The sequence below is a fragment of the Salvia hispanica genome, chromosome 5, assembly GCF_023119035.1.
Source record: "Salvia hispanica cultivar TCC Black 2014 chromosome 5, UniMelb_Shisp_WGS_1.0, whole genome shotgun sequence".
Lineage (NCBI taxonomy): Eukaryota > Viridiplantae > Streptophyta > Magnoliopsida > Lamiales > Lamiaceae > Salvia > Salvia hispanica.
The window spans coordinates 36,390,228-36,411,968 of NC_062969.1; the positions used below are offsets into that span (position 1 = coordinate 36,390,228).

Sequence of the window (21,741 nt, forward strand, 5' to 3'; positions counted from 1 at the left end):
GCCCAGACCGGACCAGGAATCTTGGCGGTTAGCACGGCCCAGACCCATCACTATTGTAGGCTGATTTTCTTTCTATTGATTCGGACCTAGCCCAGTTCGGACCCAGACCAGCCTAGTTAAATATAGATGCTCAAACTTATTCCATCTGTCCCAAAGAAGATTAATAAAGTACTAGAGAGGGAATAAAATAGAGATAAAGATGTTTCTAATTTTAGTAATGAGTCATCTTGGTTGGGACAAACTAAAAAAGGAAAGTGAGTCATCCTCAGTGGGACAAATGGAGTATTATGTAGTAAGGGTAAATTAAAAAATCAATATGATAGTTGAAAATCCTTATTATTCTCAAAAAAATCTTTAAAAACTTAAACTTTATATAACTTTCTAGATACAATTATAGTTTCACATACCATATATTAAATTAAGGTGATTTTACGAGGATTCCAACAAAATTTTCAATTGAAAAAATTTTTTGCACAAAAAAATTGTAATTTACATACTTTCTATATAGATCTACAATGTAATGCTATTTATTACTCCATATTGTTATGATGTTCTGAGTTCAATGTGTATAATGTCAAAAAAATTTAATGTGCAAGTGTTTTTGAATTTGCAAGCAATTTTAGTCATAATGCATACTCAAGTGCAATAATGTAGCAGTACATGTAATGTCAGTAAAATGTCTGTATTTTTAATTATACTATGTATATATAATACAACTATCAAACGAAACATTTTACCCCTAAAATTAAACTACTCCCTTCGTCCACAAAAAATAGAGCAATTTGTGTATGACATGAGTTTTAATGTAGAATTGATAAAATAAGAGAAAAGGGATAAAGTAAGTGAAAAGAAGAAAAAGTAAGTGAGAAGTAGTGTTATTGGAATAATGTGTAGAATTATTATTTGTTGAAAACTTTCCATAAATGAATATGCTCTATTTTTTTGTTAACGGCCAAAAATGATAGTTGTGTTCTATTTTTTTTGGACGAACGGAATATTTTACTAACCAAAAATTGTACATACTCACCATCAACTTTTATTTAATCTAAAAGTTCATATTTATCTTTCATTTTAATACAAAATTAGGATTTGTTTTGTTCTTAGCATTGGTACATATATATACATACAAGATATAAGTAATTGCACAAATAATTTATTTTATAATTTGTTGTGTTGCTAAATATATTATATTGTCAAATTTGAAGATAAATTGTTGGAGAGTGACTATTTATAGCAAATATATAGATTTCTTTGGAAGTGGATAAATTGATTGGATAATATTGGAATCCATTCGACTTGAGTATGCCCGTTGGACTTATTAATATGGGCGGGCACCCGTAAACCCAACCCGGAAATAGGAATAGAAATAAATAAAAGAAAATAAAAATATGTGCCTCTTTCACCTCACGCCGCATCTATTTCCTAACCGCCATACCCTCGTTTTCCGCCTCCGGCTCACCGGAGTCTGCTCGCCGCCGCCGACGCCACCGTCCTCTTTTTTTCAAGACTCGTGCGCCTCAAGAATAATCACTCCTTTTCCATAGAATTTGAACACTGTTACAAAATAGTGATTGGACGTCTCCGAATTGGGGCAACGGAGAGGGGGAAGGTAGAAGCTCAATATTTGAATTTCATTCACTTGTGCTGCTTCGTTTTGTCGGGAAAGTTAGCTATTTGATCTGTGCCATTTGTTTCTTAGATTAATTTTGGGGGTATAGTCTAGTTTTCTGTTTTGATGTTAGGGGTTTTGGCGTATGATATGGTTCCGTTTGGTTTATTGTCATTTTTATGGTATATATGCATGTAATTGATTGTTGGATGTTGAGCTAGGGATGTAGTAGCTGGATTGAAAGTTAACAAAATTGTTTCTTTTCTTTAAAATGCATTTTAGCATTATAGAACAGGTGCATAATGGTGATTCTAGTCGACAATTATTAGTTTTGGTTAATGTAGGTGGTAGCACTTCTTTCAATTTCTAGGTTTTGCGTTTCTGTTAATTATGGAAAAACCATATTACAGAAATTGGGAATGTTAGACCCAAGTTAATGTGGATTCAATAAACTGAAATGAAAATGCCTACTATAACTCTCTGATCATCTGAGGCAGAATCCGGAAACCTTTTTCAACCTAACTTAATACCCATCATTGTGGAAGAGTTGAACTGTATCCTCATTAGAACAGTTGATATATAGTAAGATGTGTGCATGAAATCAACTAAGAGCACACATAAGGTCTCTCTATCCAATCAGGGAATATTTACTTTAGGTGATAAAAACAATTTAAGCTAATTTCCCACATGCTTAAGTGGATTATTAATTTTAAGCTTGTTTTATAATCTAATGCTTCAAATTATCACATGTGTTTATCATTTTACTCCACCACCTAAAGTTAGTACTCCCTTAATGGTTTGGTTGATGAGGATTTTGGATTGTGTGTGGCTTAGACGACTATTGTGGATCATCAAAGTCAAGTTTTGGAGAAAAAATGTTTGAGGTTCTTTTTTCTCGTTAGCGTTATTCACCTGAGGATGCATTTACTCATAAGAAATTATATCATAACAAGTGAAGCTAGTGCTTGTGAATGATAAGATTTTGGTCTATACTGTACATGTGAATTTGAATTTCTGTCCTCGACTCCATCTATAGCAAGATTAATGGCTGGTTGACTTGATTTTATGCATAGGTCGTAGCATGCATAGCTTTAGATGAATTTGATATGAAGCAAACTTAACTACATTGAAGTGCTAAATGAATATCTATAGTGAATATCTTTTTGATGCATGTAGCTGTTTGTTCCAATGTTTGGTGTATCTCGTCATTTCTTGATCTTGCATGTTGCAAATATCATTTTCTTCTGAATCAACGACGTATATTCATTTTTTTAGATCAATGTATCTGTATGTTTTGAATTAGAGATTAAACTTTCATGTAGTATTTTTTAGTGGGATAAGTATGATATTTTCACATACAAGCAAATTTTCAGTTTTACTCATGGTTTTGGGTTTAGACCACTTGCTTCACTGGTTGAACTGTAAAAGATGCAAGTCTTATTTCCATTGCTCCTGTTTGAAATAAGTAGAATTTAGTCATGCACATAAAAAGGACTGGAGAATTGCTATATATAGCTGTTAACAATAGCATCGGTGTATCTGTAGGTAATAGCCACTGATGACTGTTGAGGCATGTAATAAGCAAAAGCTAATGGATGATATGGATGACGATGATGGACCATTAGTTTTTAAAAGGAGTAGCTCATCTTCTTCAAAGCAAAACCAATCAAACTCGGACACAAAAAAATCAGTACCTCATAAACACGATGAACAACCAGGGAGGCCAGCATCAAATGTACGGCCACAAAATGGTCAGAATAACTCTGTTCAAAGGAGTAAGATATTCCCTGCTTCTAAGACACCTTCCCCAAAATTATCTAATTCTCTTACCAAGGAATTGGAAGTAAAGTCTACCATGGTAGATTCTAGACCTTCCACTTCAATGAGAGGTGAGTTAACCTCTGTCAAGCGTCAGATTAAAGGTGAGAATTCTTTGAGTGGATCTACTCGTGGACCAAAGGAGGAATCAGAAGATTCTGAAGATGATAAACCACTTAGTGCTAGGCTTCATGCCGGCCGATCAAAGATCAACTCCGGCAATGCTGATAAAGGGGCTAATGCTTCAAATTTTAGTCAAACATTGAAGATTCCCAAATCAGAAGATTCAGATGATGAAATGCCTTTGTCTTCCAAGTTTCGAGTTAAGGCTGCTGCTGGGGGTTCAACTAACAGATCTTCTACATCTGGTGAGAAAAAACCTCTGGTGGCAGAATGTGGTCAAAATGGTTCAGCATCAACAGATAGGAAATCTTCAACTGTTTTGAAGAAGAGAACTGTAGATAGTATAGAACCTTCAGACACATCTTCTTTAAAAAGGCCCAAGTTATCTGAGACATCTACACTTCATAAAAATAAAGAATCGTCCATTAAAGCTGAAACGAAGGAAGAAGATGATGAAGATGATGTTCCAATATCACAAAGAATAAAGAAGACAGCTGTTGCAGAGAAGAAATCAGCACCGATCAAAAAATTGACTACACCTACAACTCCAATAACCAAGAAGTTCAATAAAAAACCAAATAAGACCATTAAAAAGTTGAAGTATTCTGAGTCATCAAGAATTCCTCCTAGCTCTGGTGAAGGGCAGAAGTGGACCACTTTGGTCCATAGTGGTGTGATTTTTCCGCCTCCATACAAACCTCACGGTGTCAAGATTCTCTATAAAGGGAAGCCTGTCAACTTGACCCCGGAACAGGAAGAGGTGCTCTCTCTCTCTCTCTCTCTCTCTCTCACACACACACACACCCCTATCTGGTGCATCTACGCTTATGACAGACTGTTTCCCCCAGTAATCATTTCTTGTATAACTGCTTTTGTTACTTGGAATCATATTGATGTCTTCATTTCTCCTATTTGTAGGTGGCGACAATGTTTGCAGTGATGCTTGATACTGAGTATATGGATAAGCCTAAGTTCAAAGAGAACTTCATGGATGACTGGCGGAAGATTTTGGGAAAAAATCACATTATTCAGAGCTTAGAACACTGTGATTTCACTCCAATATATGATTGGCATCAGAGTGAAAAGGAGAAGAAGAAACAGATGACAACGGAGGTGTGCTAGGGTTACATTTTGTAGACTTCATAATTCATATATGAAATATCGTTGATATTGAGCCTATCTGATTCTATTCTTTATTTGTTTCTTGATAATTGTGTCTAATTTGCTATAAACATGGCCGTCACATGACATTTACATGTTATCTATTTCTAATTTTTTGAGGCGACATGATATCTTTTTCTTGACGTAACTGTTTTACAAACATTTCTTTTCCTCATAAGAGAAAATAACAGATTTGAAGCAAGTTAAAACTGTAGACGGACATGTGAGGTTTTTGATCCTATGTATGAATGGCCAAATCTTCACTTCAGCTTTCTTTTCACTGGGCAGGAGAAGAAAGCTCTGAAAGAGGAGAAACTGAAGCAAGAGGAAAAATATATGTGGGCCATTGTTGATGGTGTGAAAGAGAAGGTATAAATTGTTTGTTATCTTGATCTATACTTGATCTCTTTTCCCAACCGCACATCTCAAATAGACTATGCTTTTCACTTTCTACATTATCCATATATCAAGGGGTGGAAGACATGGTGTGGTTTTCCTGTTGATTCCTTCCCGTACTTTTCCTAGTTTACTAAAAAATTGAATGCTAAGGAAGAAAGGAAAATGTCTTATTTTCTACTCATATAGTGTGGTCAGTCAAACTGTTGAAAGACACTTCGTCACAATCTTTACATAGAGCCCTGTGGGTGTAGAACTGATCCTTCATTTTCTTTCTTTATTAAATTATAACTATACTGAAACTTTTTGTGATCATCTTTTTGATGTGCCCATTTACAGGTTGGAAACTTCAGAGTTGAACCACCTGGATTGTTCCGCGGCCGGGGTGAGCACCCAAAGGTGCACTAATGTTTTCCTTCTAACTGTAAAGCATTGTTGTTAGTGTAATAATTTAAGCTTTTACATATTTATATTGTTGATGATCAATACAGATGGGGAAATTGAAAAAAAGAATTCGCCCAAGTGACATAACTATCAATATTGGGAAGGATGCTCCTATTCCTGAGTGTCCTATCCCTGGCCAAAGGTTCTGCTAATGACTCCTTTTTGTTGAAATGCCAATAGAATGAACAGTTTTTTTTCCGCTTCAAGTGGGAACTTTTCTAAAATTAATACTCTTTAATCTTCACGACTGGCAGCTGGAAAGAAATAAGACACGATAACACAGTGACATGGTTAGCTTTCTGGAACGACCCCATTAATCCGAAGGAATTCAAATATGTTTTTCTTGCTGCAAGTAGTACCTTGAAAGGTCAAAGTGACAAAGAGAAGTATGAGAAAGCCAGGCTATTAAAGGTTATTCAAAACTCCAAGTCCAATTTTCTTACCTGTCATTTTTGTTGGTTGTGAAGATTGGTGTACTAATTGTTTGCATGTTGTGGTTTTCGAATGAAGAACTATATACAAGGTATCCGCACAGCATATACCAAGGACTTTACAAGCAAAGATCCTACTAAGAAACAGATAGCAGTAGCAACATATCTTATTGACAAACTGGCTCTTAGGGCTGGCAATGAGAAGGTATAAGTTGCAAGAGATTTTTGTGTTTTATCATTCTTTAATTTTCTTTTCTCTTGTCTTGATGTCTTGTAATGTCTCCAAGCTTTTCTCTGATTTTAAAATTTCCCTCATGCTTTAGTTTAAATGAGGATTACACAGCTTTTAATATCTTTTTTTGGTTATAGGATGATGATGAAGCTGACACAGTAGGTTGCTGTACGTTAAAAGTTGAAAATGTGGAACCAGTGCCTCCAAATATCTTGAAGGTCCCCTTCCATCTTTGATACAACTTTTTCATATTCACTTTGCTATATAGTCTCCTCGATTAGATTCACTAGTACGATGACTACTGATTAAAAATTATTACAAAATATGAACTTCGTTATCCTTAAATTAGTACAAGAAGTTGAGGTTTTGAAAGGAAGTTGAAAATTTAGCCCTGCTTACTATACTCAACCTCAAAGTACTCAACCTCAAAGTTTTATGTTGAATTAACAAATTGCAATTCCCTACGTGCAGTTTGATTTTCTTGGTAAAGATTCTATAAGGTATCAGAATGAAGTCGAGGTTGAAGTTGCTGTGTTCAGGGCAATCCAAGAGTTTCGGAATAGTCAGTAACAGTCCACTAAAATAATATGCATGGGACTCTGGTTCTTATTGGTATATATATTTACATGCATATTGTATTTTGTCCAGGGAAAAAAGGTGGAGATGATATATTTGACAAACTAGATACTAGTAAACTGAATGCTCATCTAAAGGAATTGATGCCTGGTCTCACTGCCAAGGTGTTCCGTACATACAATGCATCTATTACATTGGATGACATGGTAAGATGCAATTTGATTACTCTCTGTGGAATGTTTACTCATTAATAAGTAGTGTTGATGTGCAGCATATCTAATTTCTCATTCTCCTGCCATGCTGTGGGGATGGGAATGGGTCTCAGGTGAAAGAATGGCAGACGATTCATTTGAATGCCTTAAGAGATAACATTGTACTAAAGTATCTGTTTTCAAGAATTTTCTCAACATTGAGTCATTTTGAGTTCTAACCAAGAATTTTCCTGAAAAGTAGAGCAATGCCTTTAGAAGCTGCTGGCTACTTTTGTACTCCCATCTTTTTTGTTATTTATTGTACTTTTTATTTATTTTACTTTTAGCAGAGTAATATTAAACCCCTCCTCTTATGTTTCAATTAAAGTTGATGTGAACTTGTACTTTTATTTGAAGTTGGTTATAAATAAATTATGATGACAGATTTATATGAGCTATCTTAGAGTCTTTTAGCCGTATAACCTTTTCTTGTTTGGCAGAGAGCTATTCTCTTACTTTTGGTATGAGTAACATATAGTACTAACTAAATCAGCTGAATGAATATGACATGTGTACTGTGCTGTTAAACATGCATATAGTGTATGGTATTTGATACATGATGCTGATGCCCCTCATGTCAATGGAAACAGTTTTGCTTTATTTCAAGTGTAATGAAACCTCAGCCTATACTTGTTCTTAATAGTTAATATTGAATTCTTCTCTTGACAAATCTGTTAATGACTTAATGCATGGATCCCTTGTATACAGCTGAGCAGGGAGACAAAAGGGGGAGAAGTTGCTGAAAAAGTTGTTGTCTATCAGCATGCAAACAAGGAGGCAAGATTTTCAATTCTGATTATCTCTTTTTGTGTGAACTTCTATTATTATGTCTTATTCTCTACATGTCTTGCTTAGGTTGCCATCATTTGTAATCATCAACGTACCGTCTCAAAGTCCCACAGCGCTCAGATGACGCGTTTGAATGAAAAGATAGATGAACTAAAGGTAATGTCATGAATCTATTAGCTAGTAACAAAAGTGAATCAGAAATATTAAAAGATTTGGGGGGTATATTGCGGAGGCTGCATCCCTGGAGAAGGATTCTGCATGGGCTCTGTTTTTTGGTGACTGATGTATCACATTTGTTTCCTACTTCTGGTTGGATGTTTTCCTTCTTGTATAAGCTCAAATCTATTTTCTATTCAATTGCTGGTGAATTCAGGGCGTTTTGGAAGAATTGAGGACAAATTTGGCTAGGGTCAAAAAGGGGAAGCCCCCTTTGATGAGTTCGGATGGGAAGTCGAAGAGGAGTTTAAATCCTGATTCGTAAGTAAATGGCTTGCTTTGTGGGCTAGTTAGGCATATGGCATGCTACACGCAGCTTATGATGTTACTGTTGTTCAGATTGGAGAAAAAGATATCTCAAACCACAGCGAAGATTGAAAAAATGGAAAGAGATAAGGATACGAAAGAGGATCTAAAAACTGTAGCATTGGGTACGTCAAAGATCAACTATCTTGATCCTAGGATCACCGTTGCATGGTGCAAACGCCATGAAGTTCCTATTGAGAAGGTGAGCTTTGGGTTGCTAGCTTCAATCTATTTTTCATCCTTTTCCATCAATAATGGTTGGTTTCTTTTTATGTTGTGCAGATTTTTAACAAGTCCTTACTGGCAAAATTCGCCTGGGCAATGGATGTCGATCCAGGTTTCAGATTCTAAATTTTACTATTTTAATTGTGTTCCATAAGCCCAAAGAGAGAGAGAGAATGTCAAAAACGGAGTAAAGCAGAAACATTTTGTTAAAAGGCATCTGCCTACAAGTGAAATTTGTTTATTCCTGCTGAAGATTCTTATTTCATTGTACGATCTCAATGAAATTGTGGTGCCGTAGCTCCCATCTTTGAGTTCATTTTGACCATTGAATTCGAGAAATTCAGCTCATCGTTTACGCTCTCTTAAATCCCCATATTTTAGATCCAGCGAGTGATAACACATCATTTGATGAACATTCTTTAGATTTATAGCATATAATGATCTGTATGGTAGTTCTTTTGGTTGTTGCAGCTGAAACTTGCCTAAAAGCTTGTATTGTAAATTGATAGATCCGTTTACTTACTTGAAAATGCGTAGTTGCTTGGAAACAAATGCTATCAATTTACAATTGGCAGTGTGCCCTAATCAATTTTTATAGTACACTAATTGGTATGGTGAAAAAATTCAGTGATAATTAATAATAATAACGTATAGTTTTAAGTTGAGATCACTTCAAAATAATGCTTTGAATTAGATCTAAGAAATTTTATCATATCAGTAGTATGCTCTATTTATGTTCTTTATCCGAAAATGACCCATTTTCCTTTTTGTTTGTTCCAATTAAAATAATTCATTACTACAAATAGAAACTCCTTTATTCCTATTTTATTTCCTCTCTCTTATCTTATTCTCTTTACTTTACACACAAAATAAAATTATATACTCCCTCCGTCCCGCTTTAGGAGTCTCGATTGAGTCGGACACATGTTTTAAGAAAAAAGTGTTTGATTATGTAATAAATAAATATTGTAGTGGATGTTGGGATCCACTTTTAACACTTTGTAGGCATTTTTTATTAATTTTTCCCAACCGGGACTCCTAAAGCGGGACACCCAAAATTGATCAACCGGGACTCCTAAAGCGGGACGGAGGGAGTATAAATTTTTATATTTATCCAAGAATAGGTATCTTCCTTGGAGAAAGAAGTAGTATAATGGGTTTGAATCTCCTACTGTTGCTCAAAGCACTGGCGGATCCACTTCATAACAGAGGGGGACGACTTTACCCCCAAAATCTGTAAATAGCCTAGTGGTAATCTGCACAACTTTCGCAGCATCCACCCGGGATCGATTTTTGCAAGCGCAGATTTTGCTATTTTATCTTCATCAATTGCACTATATTCTATCTTCATGCGCTATATTATATTCTATTTTCATTATTTGTTTATAGTTTCGAATTATAATCGAATGTTAAATGTTTGAATACAAATATATCTCATTTGTTTTATTCACAATAAAAGTATGGTTAGATATAATTTTAGTATTATTTATAGTTTCTAATGCTCATATTTGATACAACTATTTTAAAAATATGATCGTTTTTTATTTGTTTAAATATTTAAGCTAAAATAAATTCTTAGTTGTATATATATCTAAGGGCCTCTATCTCAATTAGTGAAGTTTTTTAAGTAAAATAAAACAACAATATATTTTTATGCACAACAAAACGAGTCACTAGAAAATAAGTAATCGAAATAATAGAAGAGAATAAATTGAATTTTAAATCTTTATGTCGCTGAAATTATTTATCATATCCCCAATATAAAATTTTTGAATCTGCCGCTGGCTTAAAGCTACACCAGGTGGCAGATGTGCTGATCCACACGAATTGACCAATCAACTACCGCATTAAAACTAGATTCCGAGATAGACAATTCGACTAATCGTTTTCAGTCCTGAAGCACCATAGACCACTAAATTAATAACCTTTTTATATTTGGAATATTCTTGCCGTAATAGTGCTATGAGCTGTTTTTTCAGAGTTTGCGGCTTTGAAAAGGTTTAATACTCCCTCCATCCCAATAAATATGAAACATTTGGTTTTCGGCACATGATTTTATGTAAGTGTTGTTTTGTGAGTTAATGAAGAGAGAGTAAAGTAAGAGAGAGGGAAAAGTAGAGAGAGTGATGTTTCCATTTTAGGAAACGTTTCATTCTTAGTGGGACAACCCAAAAAGGAAAATGTTGCATTTTTAATAGGACGTAGGGAGTATATAAATTTCATAGAAATTAATGGAGGTTGTGCCATTTAGAAAGTCCAATTTCATTCTCACGTGTACTACTTTTTTTGAGTCTTTCTACACCCCACTTTTGATGTAAAATGTCGGCATAAGAATAGTGTATAACAAAATTATGAATATATTTTGGGGAAAAGTTTGTTGTAAAATTGTGTACACAGATGATGAACTGAAAATAATTACTACTCCCTCCGTCCCGGCTAAGATGACACATTGCTTAGCCGGCACGGGATTTTAGGAGTTATTGGTTAAAGTGTTTAATTGGAGAGAGAGAAAGTGGGTGTAAGTATTAAAGTAGAGAGATAAAGAAAGATGGATATTTTAATAAGAGTGAGAAAAAGTGGTTGAGTATATTAATTGGAGAGAGAAAGTTACCAAAAAAGGAAATGTGTCATTTAGTTGGGACAAACTAAAATTGAAAACGTGTCATTTTAAGCGGGACGGAGGGAGTAATATTTGACTTAATTGGCTATAAAAAAAAACAAAATAAGAGAAAAGGACAGATGCAATAATTAAGAAGCAAACACTGATTAAGAGGCAAACGCATTAATGAAATCCTTGAAAGTATTGCGACAGAATTTAGCTGTCAAGTACGGATATCAGTACCATATATTCGACTTATACACTACCCAACAAAAATAATTCTATATCATTTCTATTTTGACACTATTTTAGATCGCTTATATACTTCATCCGTTTCATAATAATAGAGTCATTTTGCTATTTTGATACGTTTCATAGTAATAGAGTCATTTCTCTTTTTAGTAAAAGTCAACACATTTTACTGCAACTGTTTTACTCTTTCTTACTTTTTTTATCTTCATGTCTCTATTTTTTTTCATTTTCCACTTTATTCTCCCTTTACTTAACTCATCTAACCCTATTTTTCTTAATTTTCGTATCGAAAAGAAACGTCTCTATAACTATGGAACGGAGGGAGTACTATCTTGGTCGGAAGATTATAAGAATAAGACTGTAGTTTACTAGTTAAACAAGTACTAAAGTCTAGCTAGTGACCCTACTTAATTTATTATTGGATAACAATAATGGAATGAGATTACGACTGCTCATTTAACAAAGCACAATTATTACACAGGAAGAAAGTACTCCCCGTCCCACATAATTTGTCACATTTCACTTTTACCATTTTTTGTAGTTATCTCATATTTCACTAACTCATTCCTACTCATATTTTATTATAAAACTAATGCTTTAAAAGTAGGACTCACATCCCACCAATTTTTTCAACTTACTTTCCATTAAATTTTTTAAAACTCGTGCCGAGTTAAAGTGTTCCAAATTACGTGAGACAGAGGAAGTACCAAAATTTCCCCACCATCATTCTTGATTTACTGTACTCACTCATATTCTACTTTTCTTTAAGTCAACTTTTTGATACTAGATACTCCTAGTTATGACTTATGAGAATGAATGAATACATACTATCAAATCCAAATATTATACACTTACAATCTAAATTAATTTGGACAATGTAATTAGTGTCAACATATACAGTGTTCGATGTTTATAATGAATTTAATTTGTAAGTGATATGGAATAAAGTTAGTCCAACTGAGATGAGCTCAAAATTTAAACCTTATAATTGAGAACCTACTTTTCTTATTCGCATTATAAAGGTATGGCACAATAATGTTATTATTAATTTAAAAAGGTTGTGTCCTTTGAATTGAAGTAGTGATATGTGATCCACCACAAATATGATTGTCGACACACGTAGTAGTACTTATATGGGTGGGTTAGTGAAAAAGCCAAGATTTGGAAGCATTCAGTCAGACTCAGACTCAGGTGTGAATTTCATTGTTCAAACGTTGAAAATGAGAAGGCAATAATAGTACTACTGTGGGCCGGTGGATAGCGGTCGGGTGAGGAACATTGGGCCCCTATTCCTTTTTGTCTGTGCATGGTGCGTGTCAATTAGGGATGTCAATTGGACTAACCCGCTCAGGTTCGGGCCAACTCATTCGGGTTGTCGAGCTATTTGGGTGCGGGTTATTCGGGCCGTAGATTTTTCGGGTTATAGATTTTTGGCCCTAACCCTAACTCTTCGGGTTTCGAGCTAACCCACGGGCTATTCGGGTCAGAAGTGATCTTATTGGTTTCTTTCTATCCAATTCAATATTCTAATTTATAAAAAAAACAGATTGTCGTAAATTGAAATATTATCAAAGTGATCAAGAGAAGGAAAATAATAGCTATTCAAAATTGAAACAAAACACATAAACATATTGCTCAATTAGTAGCACGTGTGAATCTGAATACAATTAAATGGAAATCATGCATTTCAAAAGGAGTTAAATAACGTTCTTAATTGTATACCCAAAAAATTAAATTCTAAGAAGAAAAGATAGTACATATAATTGTATGCCAAAAAATAAATTGTATGGAGTTTAATGTGATTATATAAGTACATATTGCTGGGGATTGGTGCCCCTTGCACAGCGGAAGTCATGCATAAACAAATAAATCAGATCTACAGATCTATTTGACCGATTATGGGATCAATTAATCACATGTTAAACAATCAATTGCACGCTAGAACACATATAATTCACAAACAAGGAATAAGAACCCTAATTCATGAATTTCCTACGGATTAGGGTTACCGATCTGATTCTCCAAAGAATCGACGATTGCTTGCTCCTTCTCCACATGAAGATCTTCGTACTCGACCACGAATCTTCTAATCTGTATCCCGAACTCAGATAATGACCTTTGGGTGGGCAAAGCTTGTCAGAATCGAAAAGGGCTTGATTAGAAAGAAGATAGAACTTCAGTTCTATGAAGAACTGAGAAAACCGTTCACTCCAGAGAGGGGAGAACGAAATTTATGTGTTGAATCACATTAAATCACCTTTCTAATCTCCTTTTATATTGAGTTATGATGGGCCAGATTAGGAATCCATGGAGGTTGGACTTGGGCCAAACCTGTTGGACTTTTACTAATTAAATTGAGCCCCAATTTAATACAAGTCCAAACAGAATATTATTATCATCCACTATAGTATAATAATATTGACTGCCCGTCCAATCCCAAATTACGAGTAATCCGGGCTTTTACCTCTTTAATCTATTATTTCCCGTGTTAAAGATATAAATACCCATTAATTAATTTAAGTCTGCTATTTGACTTTAATTAATTAATATCTTTTTCCAAGAGTTGTATAGTTCAAAATCTTTATTTATTATTCTGGAATAAATTCCAACCGGCCGGGTTTCTGAATAATAAAACCTTTTTCGAACACCTCTTGAGGATATTATCAAACTGGACTCACCCAGCACACGATTCATTGCAATAACAATACTAGCACCTCTAGACATTGATCACCACTACCCAAGATATCAGGATTCTTGGATTGCGAAAAATCCGCACCATTTGATAAATCAAAGTAGTGCATAATCAATATCGTATGCTCAATGTTATATTAACAATGATTAAGAAATAACAATCACCGAGACCTCGTCTTTCAGTAAATAGCAAGAAAGACTTATCTCAACAGTTAGATCCTTCAGTGCTATACCACACCAGTGTCGTTTATTTCCTAAGGTAAGGAAATATTCTGGACTGACACTCGCAACCTTTCACGATAGGTAGTCAAAGCCTATCTAGGTTGTGAAATTCTATTTCTCTTCTACAAAGAACCGACTGCGTCACCTTCTGTGAACGTCGTTCACGACCAGTCTACTATGTAGAAGAATTAGACTATTTGCTTCTTATACATTTAAATGTTTGAGAAACATCTTATAAATGCACAAGCAAACATCAATGCAATAAAATTACTTCTTCTCGCCTTGGGTTAAAAGTGGATTGTAGAATTTATTGTATCCAAGCAATTCTATCCGTGCAACATGTTCGAAATATGCTTTTCAGTATACCAATCCTAACAATTATGATATTAGTATACTCTATATTTCATATAACCCTAAATTTTAATTTGAGAAGGAAGACATGATTACCATATATAGTTCATATGTCATATATATTTCATATATATAAGAATATAAACCCTAAATTTGATAATATTTTTTTTAAATGCTCAACCCATGGGCTAACCCGCAACCCACCCGGGCCAGCCCGCATAACCCGCAGACCCAAACGGGTCAGCCCGTGTAGCCCGGTTATGTATTTGGGTTACAATTTTCCAGCCCTAACCCTATGATTTTACCATATTATTTGGGTCGACCCGCGGGTTTCGGGCTAGATTGACATCCCTATATACATGCAACTAGAGATGTCAACCAGTGAAACGAAGCGGGCCTGCGCTGGGCTCATTAGTTGAGATGGGCTCCAATTGGGCCGTTTTGTAAATCCAGGACCATCTCAGGACCAGGACCAGGACCAGCCTAGGCCCGAACCCATCAGAGGCACCTTCTATAATTGGTGTTTTTTAATGTAATTAGGTGATTAATTACTAATAATAGTATATTTCCCTATTTATACATGTCATTTTGTGCAAGAGACATGTTAATTTTGTCTATTATTCCAATTTTTTTGGTGTCTCCGAATGGATTCAAACAACAATAGTTTAATATCAACAAAAGTTTCCTACTAAATCATGATTGCGACATTCAATTTTGACTATATCTAATTTTTTCTTATATATATTTTTTCTATCTAAGAGGTAAAAAAGATGGTTTTGAAGTTTAACTTTAAGAATATTACGTATTCAAACCTAGATATTTGATGAATAATTATATTTTTTTAAAAATTTGTTAGGTTCATATACTTGTAATTATAAAATGCAACATCAACTCATGTGTCATTTTCTACTAACAAAACTAACAATATTGGTTATTCCTTTAGTTATACACTTTCTTTTAAATAGAATAAAGAATATGAAGAATATTGTTAATACAAAGTCAATAAAATGAACTTAAATACGTTATTTAAATTTAGATTTAGTTAATGTGATATAAATACAAGCTATATGTTTTATTTTTGCATATAATACATTTACGATATTTTAAAAATACATAAACACAAAATTGAAATAAAGTCCAACCCGGGCTAAGCAAAATTTTTAAAAACCCAGCCCAGCCCACCTCAAACATGAGCCTGGGCCTCAATATAGGCAGGTCTAAGTGGGCCCAGACTGAGCTGGGCCGGCCCGGCCCATTTGACATCTCTACATGCATCAATTAGTATGTAAACTGTAAGGGTAGATGTACAAAATTTATTTGGTACGACTATATATTCTGTATTTGAATTTAAAATTTTAAGTATCTGACCTCAGATCCATGTTCATCTAACGACAAGTATGCATCCACTGTAAAAAAAACTAAAATTTAAGGGGCTGAAAATGGTTCTCATTTGTGGATATTTTTGAAATCGGGTAAAAATATTATTAATTATACGTATAATTATATATGAAAGTTCCAGAGATAATAATAAGATTCAAAATCCACGTGCGCCCAAATTGTTGAAGGCTACCTTTTCTTACATAAATGCTGTCTTTTATCAATTAATTAATCAACTATACTTGGTGGTGGTCGGAGGCGGCAATAATATTTGATTGCATACCAAGAATATATAATCTCAGGATAATTCTTCAGCAACTGATCAAACCGCGACAATCAAATTTATTGATTATAACTTTTCAAATTTATTAAGTATAACGATCAATTGTAATTTTATTTATCCCTCCGTCCCATAAAAGTTGAGTCGTATTCCTTTTTAGTCCGTCCCAACAAAGTTGAGTCATTTCCTTTTTTAACTAAAGACAAAACATCTAATCACTCTTATTTTATTTCATCATTTATTTTACTCTCTCTTATCTTTCCTACCTTTTTCAACTCTCCTATTTATTTAATATAAATTCTTAATCTCCGTGCCCAAAAGTTTTGTCTCAATTTTTATGGGACGGAGGGAGTACTATTTTGTATAACTATTATTGATAATGTCTTGATTCTCGTGAGTTTGACCAAATTCATGTAATTTTCGTCTAATGATTTGCATCCATTATTATAATCATGTAAATTATTTCACATGTGTAAAATATATAGTTATTTCACCTACATAAGTTAGTACTAATATTTCCTATTTAGTGTTGTGTTTTAGTGATCTCGTTGGTGTTTACAGAAAATTTACAATTACTAAACATGTTAAATTAAACGGGTGTTGAAGAGAATTGGTATATTTTGCATTGTAATCAAATATGCCTAATTAAACTGTTAGCGTATTTTGTTGTTAGAGTAAAAATATGATAAAACTATTACTAAAACATGTGAATGTTTTAATGGATATTGATGACATATGTTTCGCATTGTCAGTGATATGTTTTGCATCGTAACCTCATGTTGAAATGTATATATAGAATAATTTTAGCTTCATTTTCCAGGTGTAAAAAGAAATAAACATTTTAACTATAATACTCCCTCCGTCCCATAAAAGTTGACACACTTTCCTTTTTAGTTTGTCCCACAAAAGATGTCACATTTCCCTTTTTGGAAAAAGTTCTCTCTCACATGAATATAAAAATTATATTTTCTCTCTCCATTTAACACACAAAACAAAACCTCCTAAAATCTCGTGCCATTTTCAAAGTATGCCAACTTCTCTAGGACGGAGGGAGTACCATTTTGAATAAAATTACAGAAAAAACGCTACGCGTGTTATAAACGAAATCATTTGAATCTTGATCCTAACGAATAAAATTGATTCTAATTAAGTTCTCATTTTATATGAATTCTCGTTTGATCACACTCTTTATATAACATCTAACTCTGAAAAAATACTCTTTCGTCCTTTAAAAATATGAGTCATTAGTTTTAGCTAGTCCCTTGAAATTATAAACTTATATTATAATTTAGAAAATATTTTAGCACTAATAATGTAAACCATCCTTTCACTTCACCATGTACTAAGACACCTGAAAAGTCTTCTTCTCTTTCACGAACTCCCAATTAGATTTTAAACTCATGAATGCCACGTTATTACAAATATCCCAATGGCCACGAAATGACAGAGAACATAGATATCCATAGTTGCTTGTCAAACGCTTTGAGAGGAATACCAAAGCAGTTTAGAAAGACAGATTAACATATTCCATTACTTGCAACAAAAATTAGAGACTACTAGAACTCTTGTAGCTGAAGAAAAGGTGATCGATACTCAATAGTAGCTGAAGATAAGATGCATCAGTCATTCAGTTGTCTACCGTGTAGGTAACTCTGGCTTGTGCAGTCTTTCTTTTGGTATAAGCTTTAATAATCATTTAAAATTATTATTTTAAAAAATATCTTGCCCAAAGCCCGTCCACAAAATACCCTTTACTTTCCAAGCATAATTCCATAAATTATTCATAAAGCCCTCTCTATCCGGCCCAACCAATAAATTAATTATCACTCCAATTTTCTTTTGAATATTCAAAATCTCGCAATATTAATTTAATTCAACTGCCAGGCCAAACTAAAGTGGGCTGATACAAAATTACGGGCTACACGTTCAGTCTCATGGGCTCAATCATTGGGCTGATACAAAATTACGGCATGTTTTATTTCTATTTTAAATTGTAATGTTCAGAATCTGGAAATTCATAATCACACCAATTTTGGGCACTGAAATAGTTTGTGTAAGGAAATTATCCATGATATTCAATGTGTTAAAATCCAAAGCTAAATGGGCCTGCAGTGGGCTATTTAGGAAACCATGGGGTCAGTAGCTTAATTGAACTCGATTGGATCAATATTTATATAAGTGTTTCGCCCTAAAATTTGAATGGTGAGATTATTTTTGAACACCTGAGTTTTACAAAGAAGCAAAATGACAAGTATCTAATATATAGAGTTTTGCAGAGCAGAGTAAGAACATACAAAATTCTGGTACCAAATCCATCAACAGTTCCCCCTTCATTTTTCTCTACTGCTTCTTCTCAGATAGGATTTGGTAGTTCTCAGGCCAAAACTTGAATAGTATATCATAACCATTTTCTCCAACTCGTGCTTCTTCTATCCAAAGGCAAGAACCGGGGCAGACTAAGAAGGCTATTAACTCGTGTTATACCTTCGAGTGCTGACCATTCATCCTCATCTGCACTCAAAAGGCACTCGGCCAGGCTTCTCCTCGACTGTCCAACACTCTTGTCAGTTGATTTCTCCTCCTCTTCCTCCACCACGGGCACTATCTCGCTTGACTCTTTTCTCACAGGACTATCGATGTTTTGATAATCAGGGTCCGGCTCAGAGGGAGCCTTGGTTGTTTCTTCTTCTAAGTGAGCCTTGATTTCCTCTTCAGGAGCAGATACCGCGCCATTTTGGGGTTTGGACTCATTTGCATGTTCCAGAAACAAACATACAGCAGCACAGTCGTCGTTCTTTGATGTTGGATACTTGAGCCTCCACGCTCTGGTGGCGCAATCCACAAGGGCTCTGGCAGCTGTTCCACGGCCGGGAGCTGAGGCCACTATGTCCACGGCTTCCTTATTGGAGAGAACATCCCACACCTATCCAAACATTGAAAAAACTTTTCAGAAACAGGTTCATCAGAAAGTTATAGTAGAATGTGAGCAAGTTTATCTGAAGAGAATGGAGAATGATACCCCATCAGTTGCAAGAATGACGAACTCGTCGCTTTCTATAATGTGGTGGTGATAAACGTCCGGTATGGAGATCAAACCAAAGTCCTTCAGACAGAAATCCCCGAATGCTCTAGCCATGGCCAAGCCAGGTGAATCACTATTCGGTAGCCATACACGTGCTACTTCTGGTTCATCTTGCAAGGCAAAAACTCTTCCTTTACATTTCTGGATCCTAGCAGCTTCCCCTGAAATCAAGAAACCACATATTGAGCTATACCACCTATGCATACGTAACAGTCACATATTTCTATAGCACACCAAGAATATATATTCAATGCAAGTCATCTTATAGAAAAGACATAGTTTGTCGGAATCTTGGATGATTAATAGTGTGGCTTCTTATAGTAGCTCCCCGAGCACACTTTCTAGGTTCACTTCAAGAGCTGTATATGTCATCATAAAACATGACTACTTAACAAGATAGGGGCGAGGGTTCAAAAAAGCTGTTAAATATTCATCTTAGTATTGTTGCATTCATAGTAGCAGAGAGAGACTCCATAAAAAATAGAAAGAAATATTTATAGCATTTGAGAGTGAGAGAGGGATACTTGGAAGATTAGGTTTCAAGTCGACAGTTAATTGCACAGCTGCCAAAACATTGTCCTTATCCCGGGTTGCAAGTACTGCTCTCGAGTCACCCACATTCCCAATTATAAGATCCAGACCCTGGAGGATCATGTTCACAAGTAGTTAGACTCATTACGTAGCATATATCTTCGCCATAGACTAAGTCTATCTTATAAATGCAGATACACACCATAGCACTGATCCCACAATGTAAGGCAGAAACAACTATACGTTATTGTATTGAAACCGATTATTTCATCATAATAATCAACTAATCCACAAAAGAAGTTATCAATCTCTACAAGAGAATTCAAAGTAGCTGAAGCCACCTTGCAACTGACGAAGTTGAAAACATGTCCGTAAATAGATTGATAACACAATAAAGCATAGCAATCAGCTGAACAAAAATCTCAAAGATTTTACTGCTTAATGGGGGGAACTACAGGCCATATAGACACGACTTTAGAAAACAAGCTGAATATGATGTTTCCAACCACAAAAAACGAATTCTGAAAGTCCTAACCACGCCAGTTCAGACTAGGCACAAGGCACAAGCTGGTACGGTTTCAAAGAGAGGTGGAGAATTACCTGCTTTATCAAGGCAACAGTGGTACTACCACTGCAAAAGCAGTCAATAGACGGATGCAACTTCAGTTCCTTATCCATCAACTTGAAAGCCTTGAGCATTGAATTCTTGAGTGGAATATGCATCTCAGGCACTTTCTCAACTTCCTCTGCTTCGACCGACTCACATCCATCCTCATCCATGAAGTCATCGAATTGCCTCATTCCTTCAAACCCCACATTTTCTTGCACATGATTTTGGTCATCTTCAGCCTTACTTTCCCACTGAGAACGCAGCAAAATTGGAAGAGTATCGCGCACTTTCCTCGCTACCATGTGACCATAAGGACCATGACCATCAAAAACTCCACAAAATGTCGCGCTGGCATCGCCTCCAGTGCAGAAATTCTACCGTATAAACAATCCAAGCAAGTCATAAACTGACCCCAAAATACACAAAAACAAAAAACTCCATTATTCCTTCACTTCTTCGTAGATTTAGCCAATCATCAAGCATAACCTAAAACATACTTTCTTCAACACTAGACTAATAATGCTCTACTATACTAGCAATTTTTGGAAAAGTAAATAAATGAATCGAATGAAGAAAAACTGACCTCCCAAACGATCATGGCATCTTGATTAGTCCCTTTCTTGCCCTGCTGAGTGTACAAGCTAGCGATGCGGCTGGCCCCATTCGAGAACAGCCGCCCCGGGATTTGATGCAACGTCCGCTCCTCGGCTACAACGGCGGCTGCGCCTCCGCCGCCGCCGCCGCTTAACTTACTGATGAAGGTTGCGAAATCGCCGGAGCTACTCTTTTTCAACCGGGAATCCGACTTTTTGTCGCCGGTCTCCCACCCCGTGCTCCGCTTTCCATTAGCCGACGAATAGCAAATACCCATTAAATTACTCCAAACCCCAAAAAGATTCGATTTTTAACCCAAAATTCACTGCCCACTTGCAAGATAGAGCTAATCAAAATGTGAAAAAAAGAAATTTCCCAGTGGATCACAGTAGAAACATAAACTTGAAGAGTTGCTAACTGAGGAAAGAGTAGTACTAATGTGTGTGTGTGAGAGAGAGAGAGAGAGGAGAGCGGGATTAGAGAGAGAGAAAAGCAGGACTCAGGTGAGTAGTTGCAGATTTATGACTTTTTGTTTGGTAATTAACTAAATTAAAATTGCTGCTGTTTGAAAGTTT

General features: G+C 35.2%; 2 protein-coding genes across 5 annotated transcripts; one reads left to right on the forward strand and one right to left on the reverse strand.

Annotated features, from left to right (window-relative positions):
- The first annotated feature begins 1,359 nt into the window (after positions 1-1,359).
- LOC125188317 (DNA topoisomerase 1-like) lies at positions 1,360-8,893 on the forward strand. Of its 3 annotated transcripts, XM_048085094.1 has the most exons (16): positions 1,368-1,609; positions 3,155-4,310; positions 4,469-4,663; positions 5,000-5,080; positions 5,447-5,506; positions 5,599-5,693; positions 5,806-5,962; positions 6,062-6,187; positions 6,352-6,432; positions 6,686-6,776; positions 6,863-6,996; positions 7,750-7,818; positions 7,897-7,986; positions 8,204-8,307; positions 8,386-8,554; positions 8,635-8,893. In XM_048085094.1, the coding sequence occupies exons 2-16, from the start codon at positions 3,168-3,170 to the stop codon at positions 8,701-8,703; spliced, it is 2,664 nt and encodes an 887-aa protein (XP_047941051.1). In that variant the 5' UTR covers positions 1,368-1,609; positions 3,155-3,167; the 3' UTR covers positions 8,704-8,893. The 3 variants fall into 3 exon arrangements, with proteins under 3 accessions (XP_047941052.1, XP_047941051.1, XP_047941054.1); XM_048085095.1 differs by lacking the exons at positions 7,750-7,818; positions 7,897-7,986; positions 8,204-8,307; positions 8,386-8,554; positions 8,635-8,893 and adding an exon at positions 7,062-7,730 and having other exon boundaries at positions 1,360-1,609; XM_048085097.1 differs by lacking the exons at positions 1,368-1,609; positions 3,155-4,310; positions 4,469-4,663; ... (4 more) ...; positions 6,062-6,187; positions 6,686-6,776.
- A 9,592-nt stretch (positions 8,894-18,485) lies between these two features.
- Positions 18,486-21,684, reverse strand: LOC125191102 (probable protein phosphatase 2C 66). Of its 2 annotated transcripts, none has more exons than XM_048088563.1 (5): positions 21,156-21,684; positions 20,563-20,946; positions 19,956-20,073; positions 19,369-19,592; positions 18,486-19,272 (listed from the first exon to the last, which is right to left on the reverse strand). In XM_048088563.1, exons 1-5 carry the CDS (start codon positions 21,441-21,443, stop codon positions 18,748-18,750), a joined length of 1,539 nt encoding a protein of 512 aa, XP_047944520.1. In that variant the 5' UTR covers positions 21,444-21,684; the 3' UTR covers positions 18,486-18,747. The 2 variants fall into 2 exon arrangements, with proteins under 2 accessions (XP_047944520.1, XP_047944521.1); XM_048088564.1 differs by having other exon boundaries at positions 20,563-20,978; positions 21,156-21,297.
- Between the last annotated feature and the right edge of the window lie 57 nt (positions 21,685-21,741).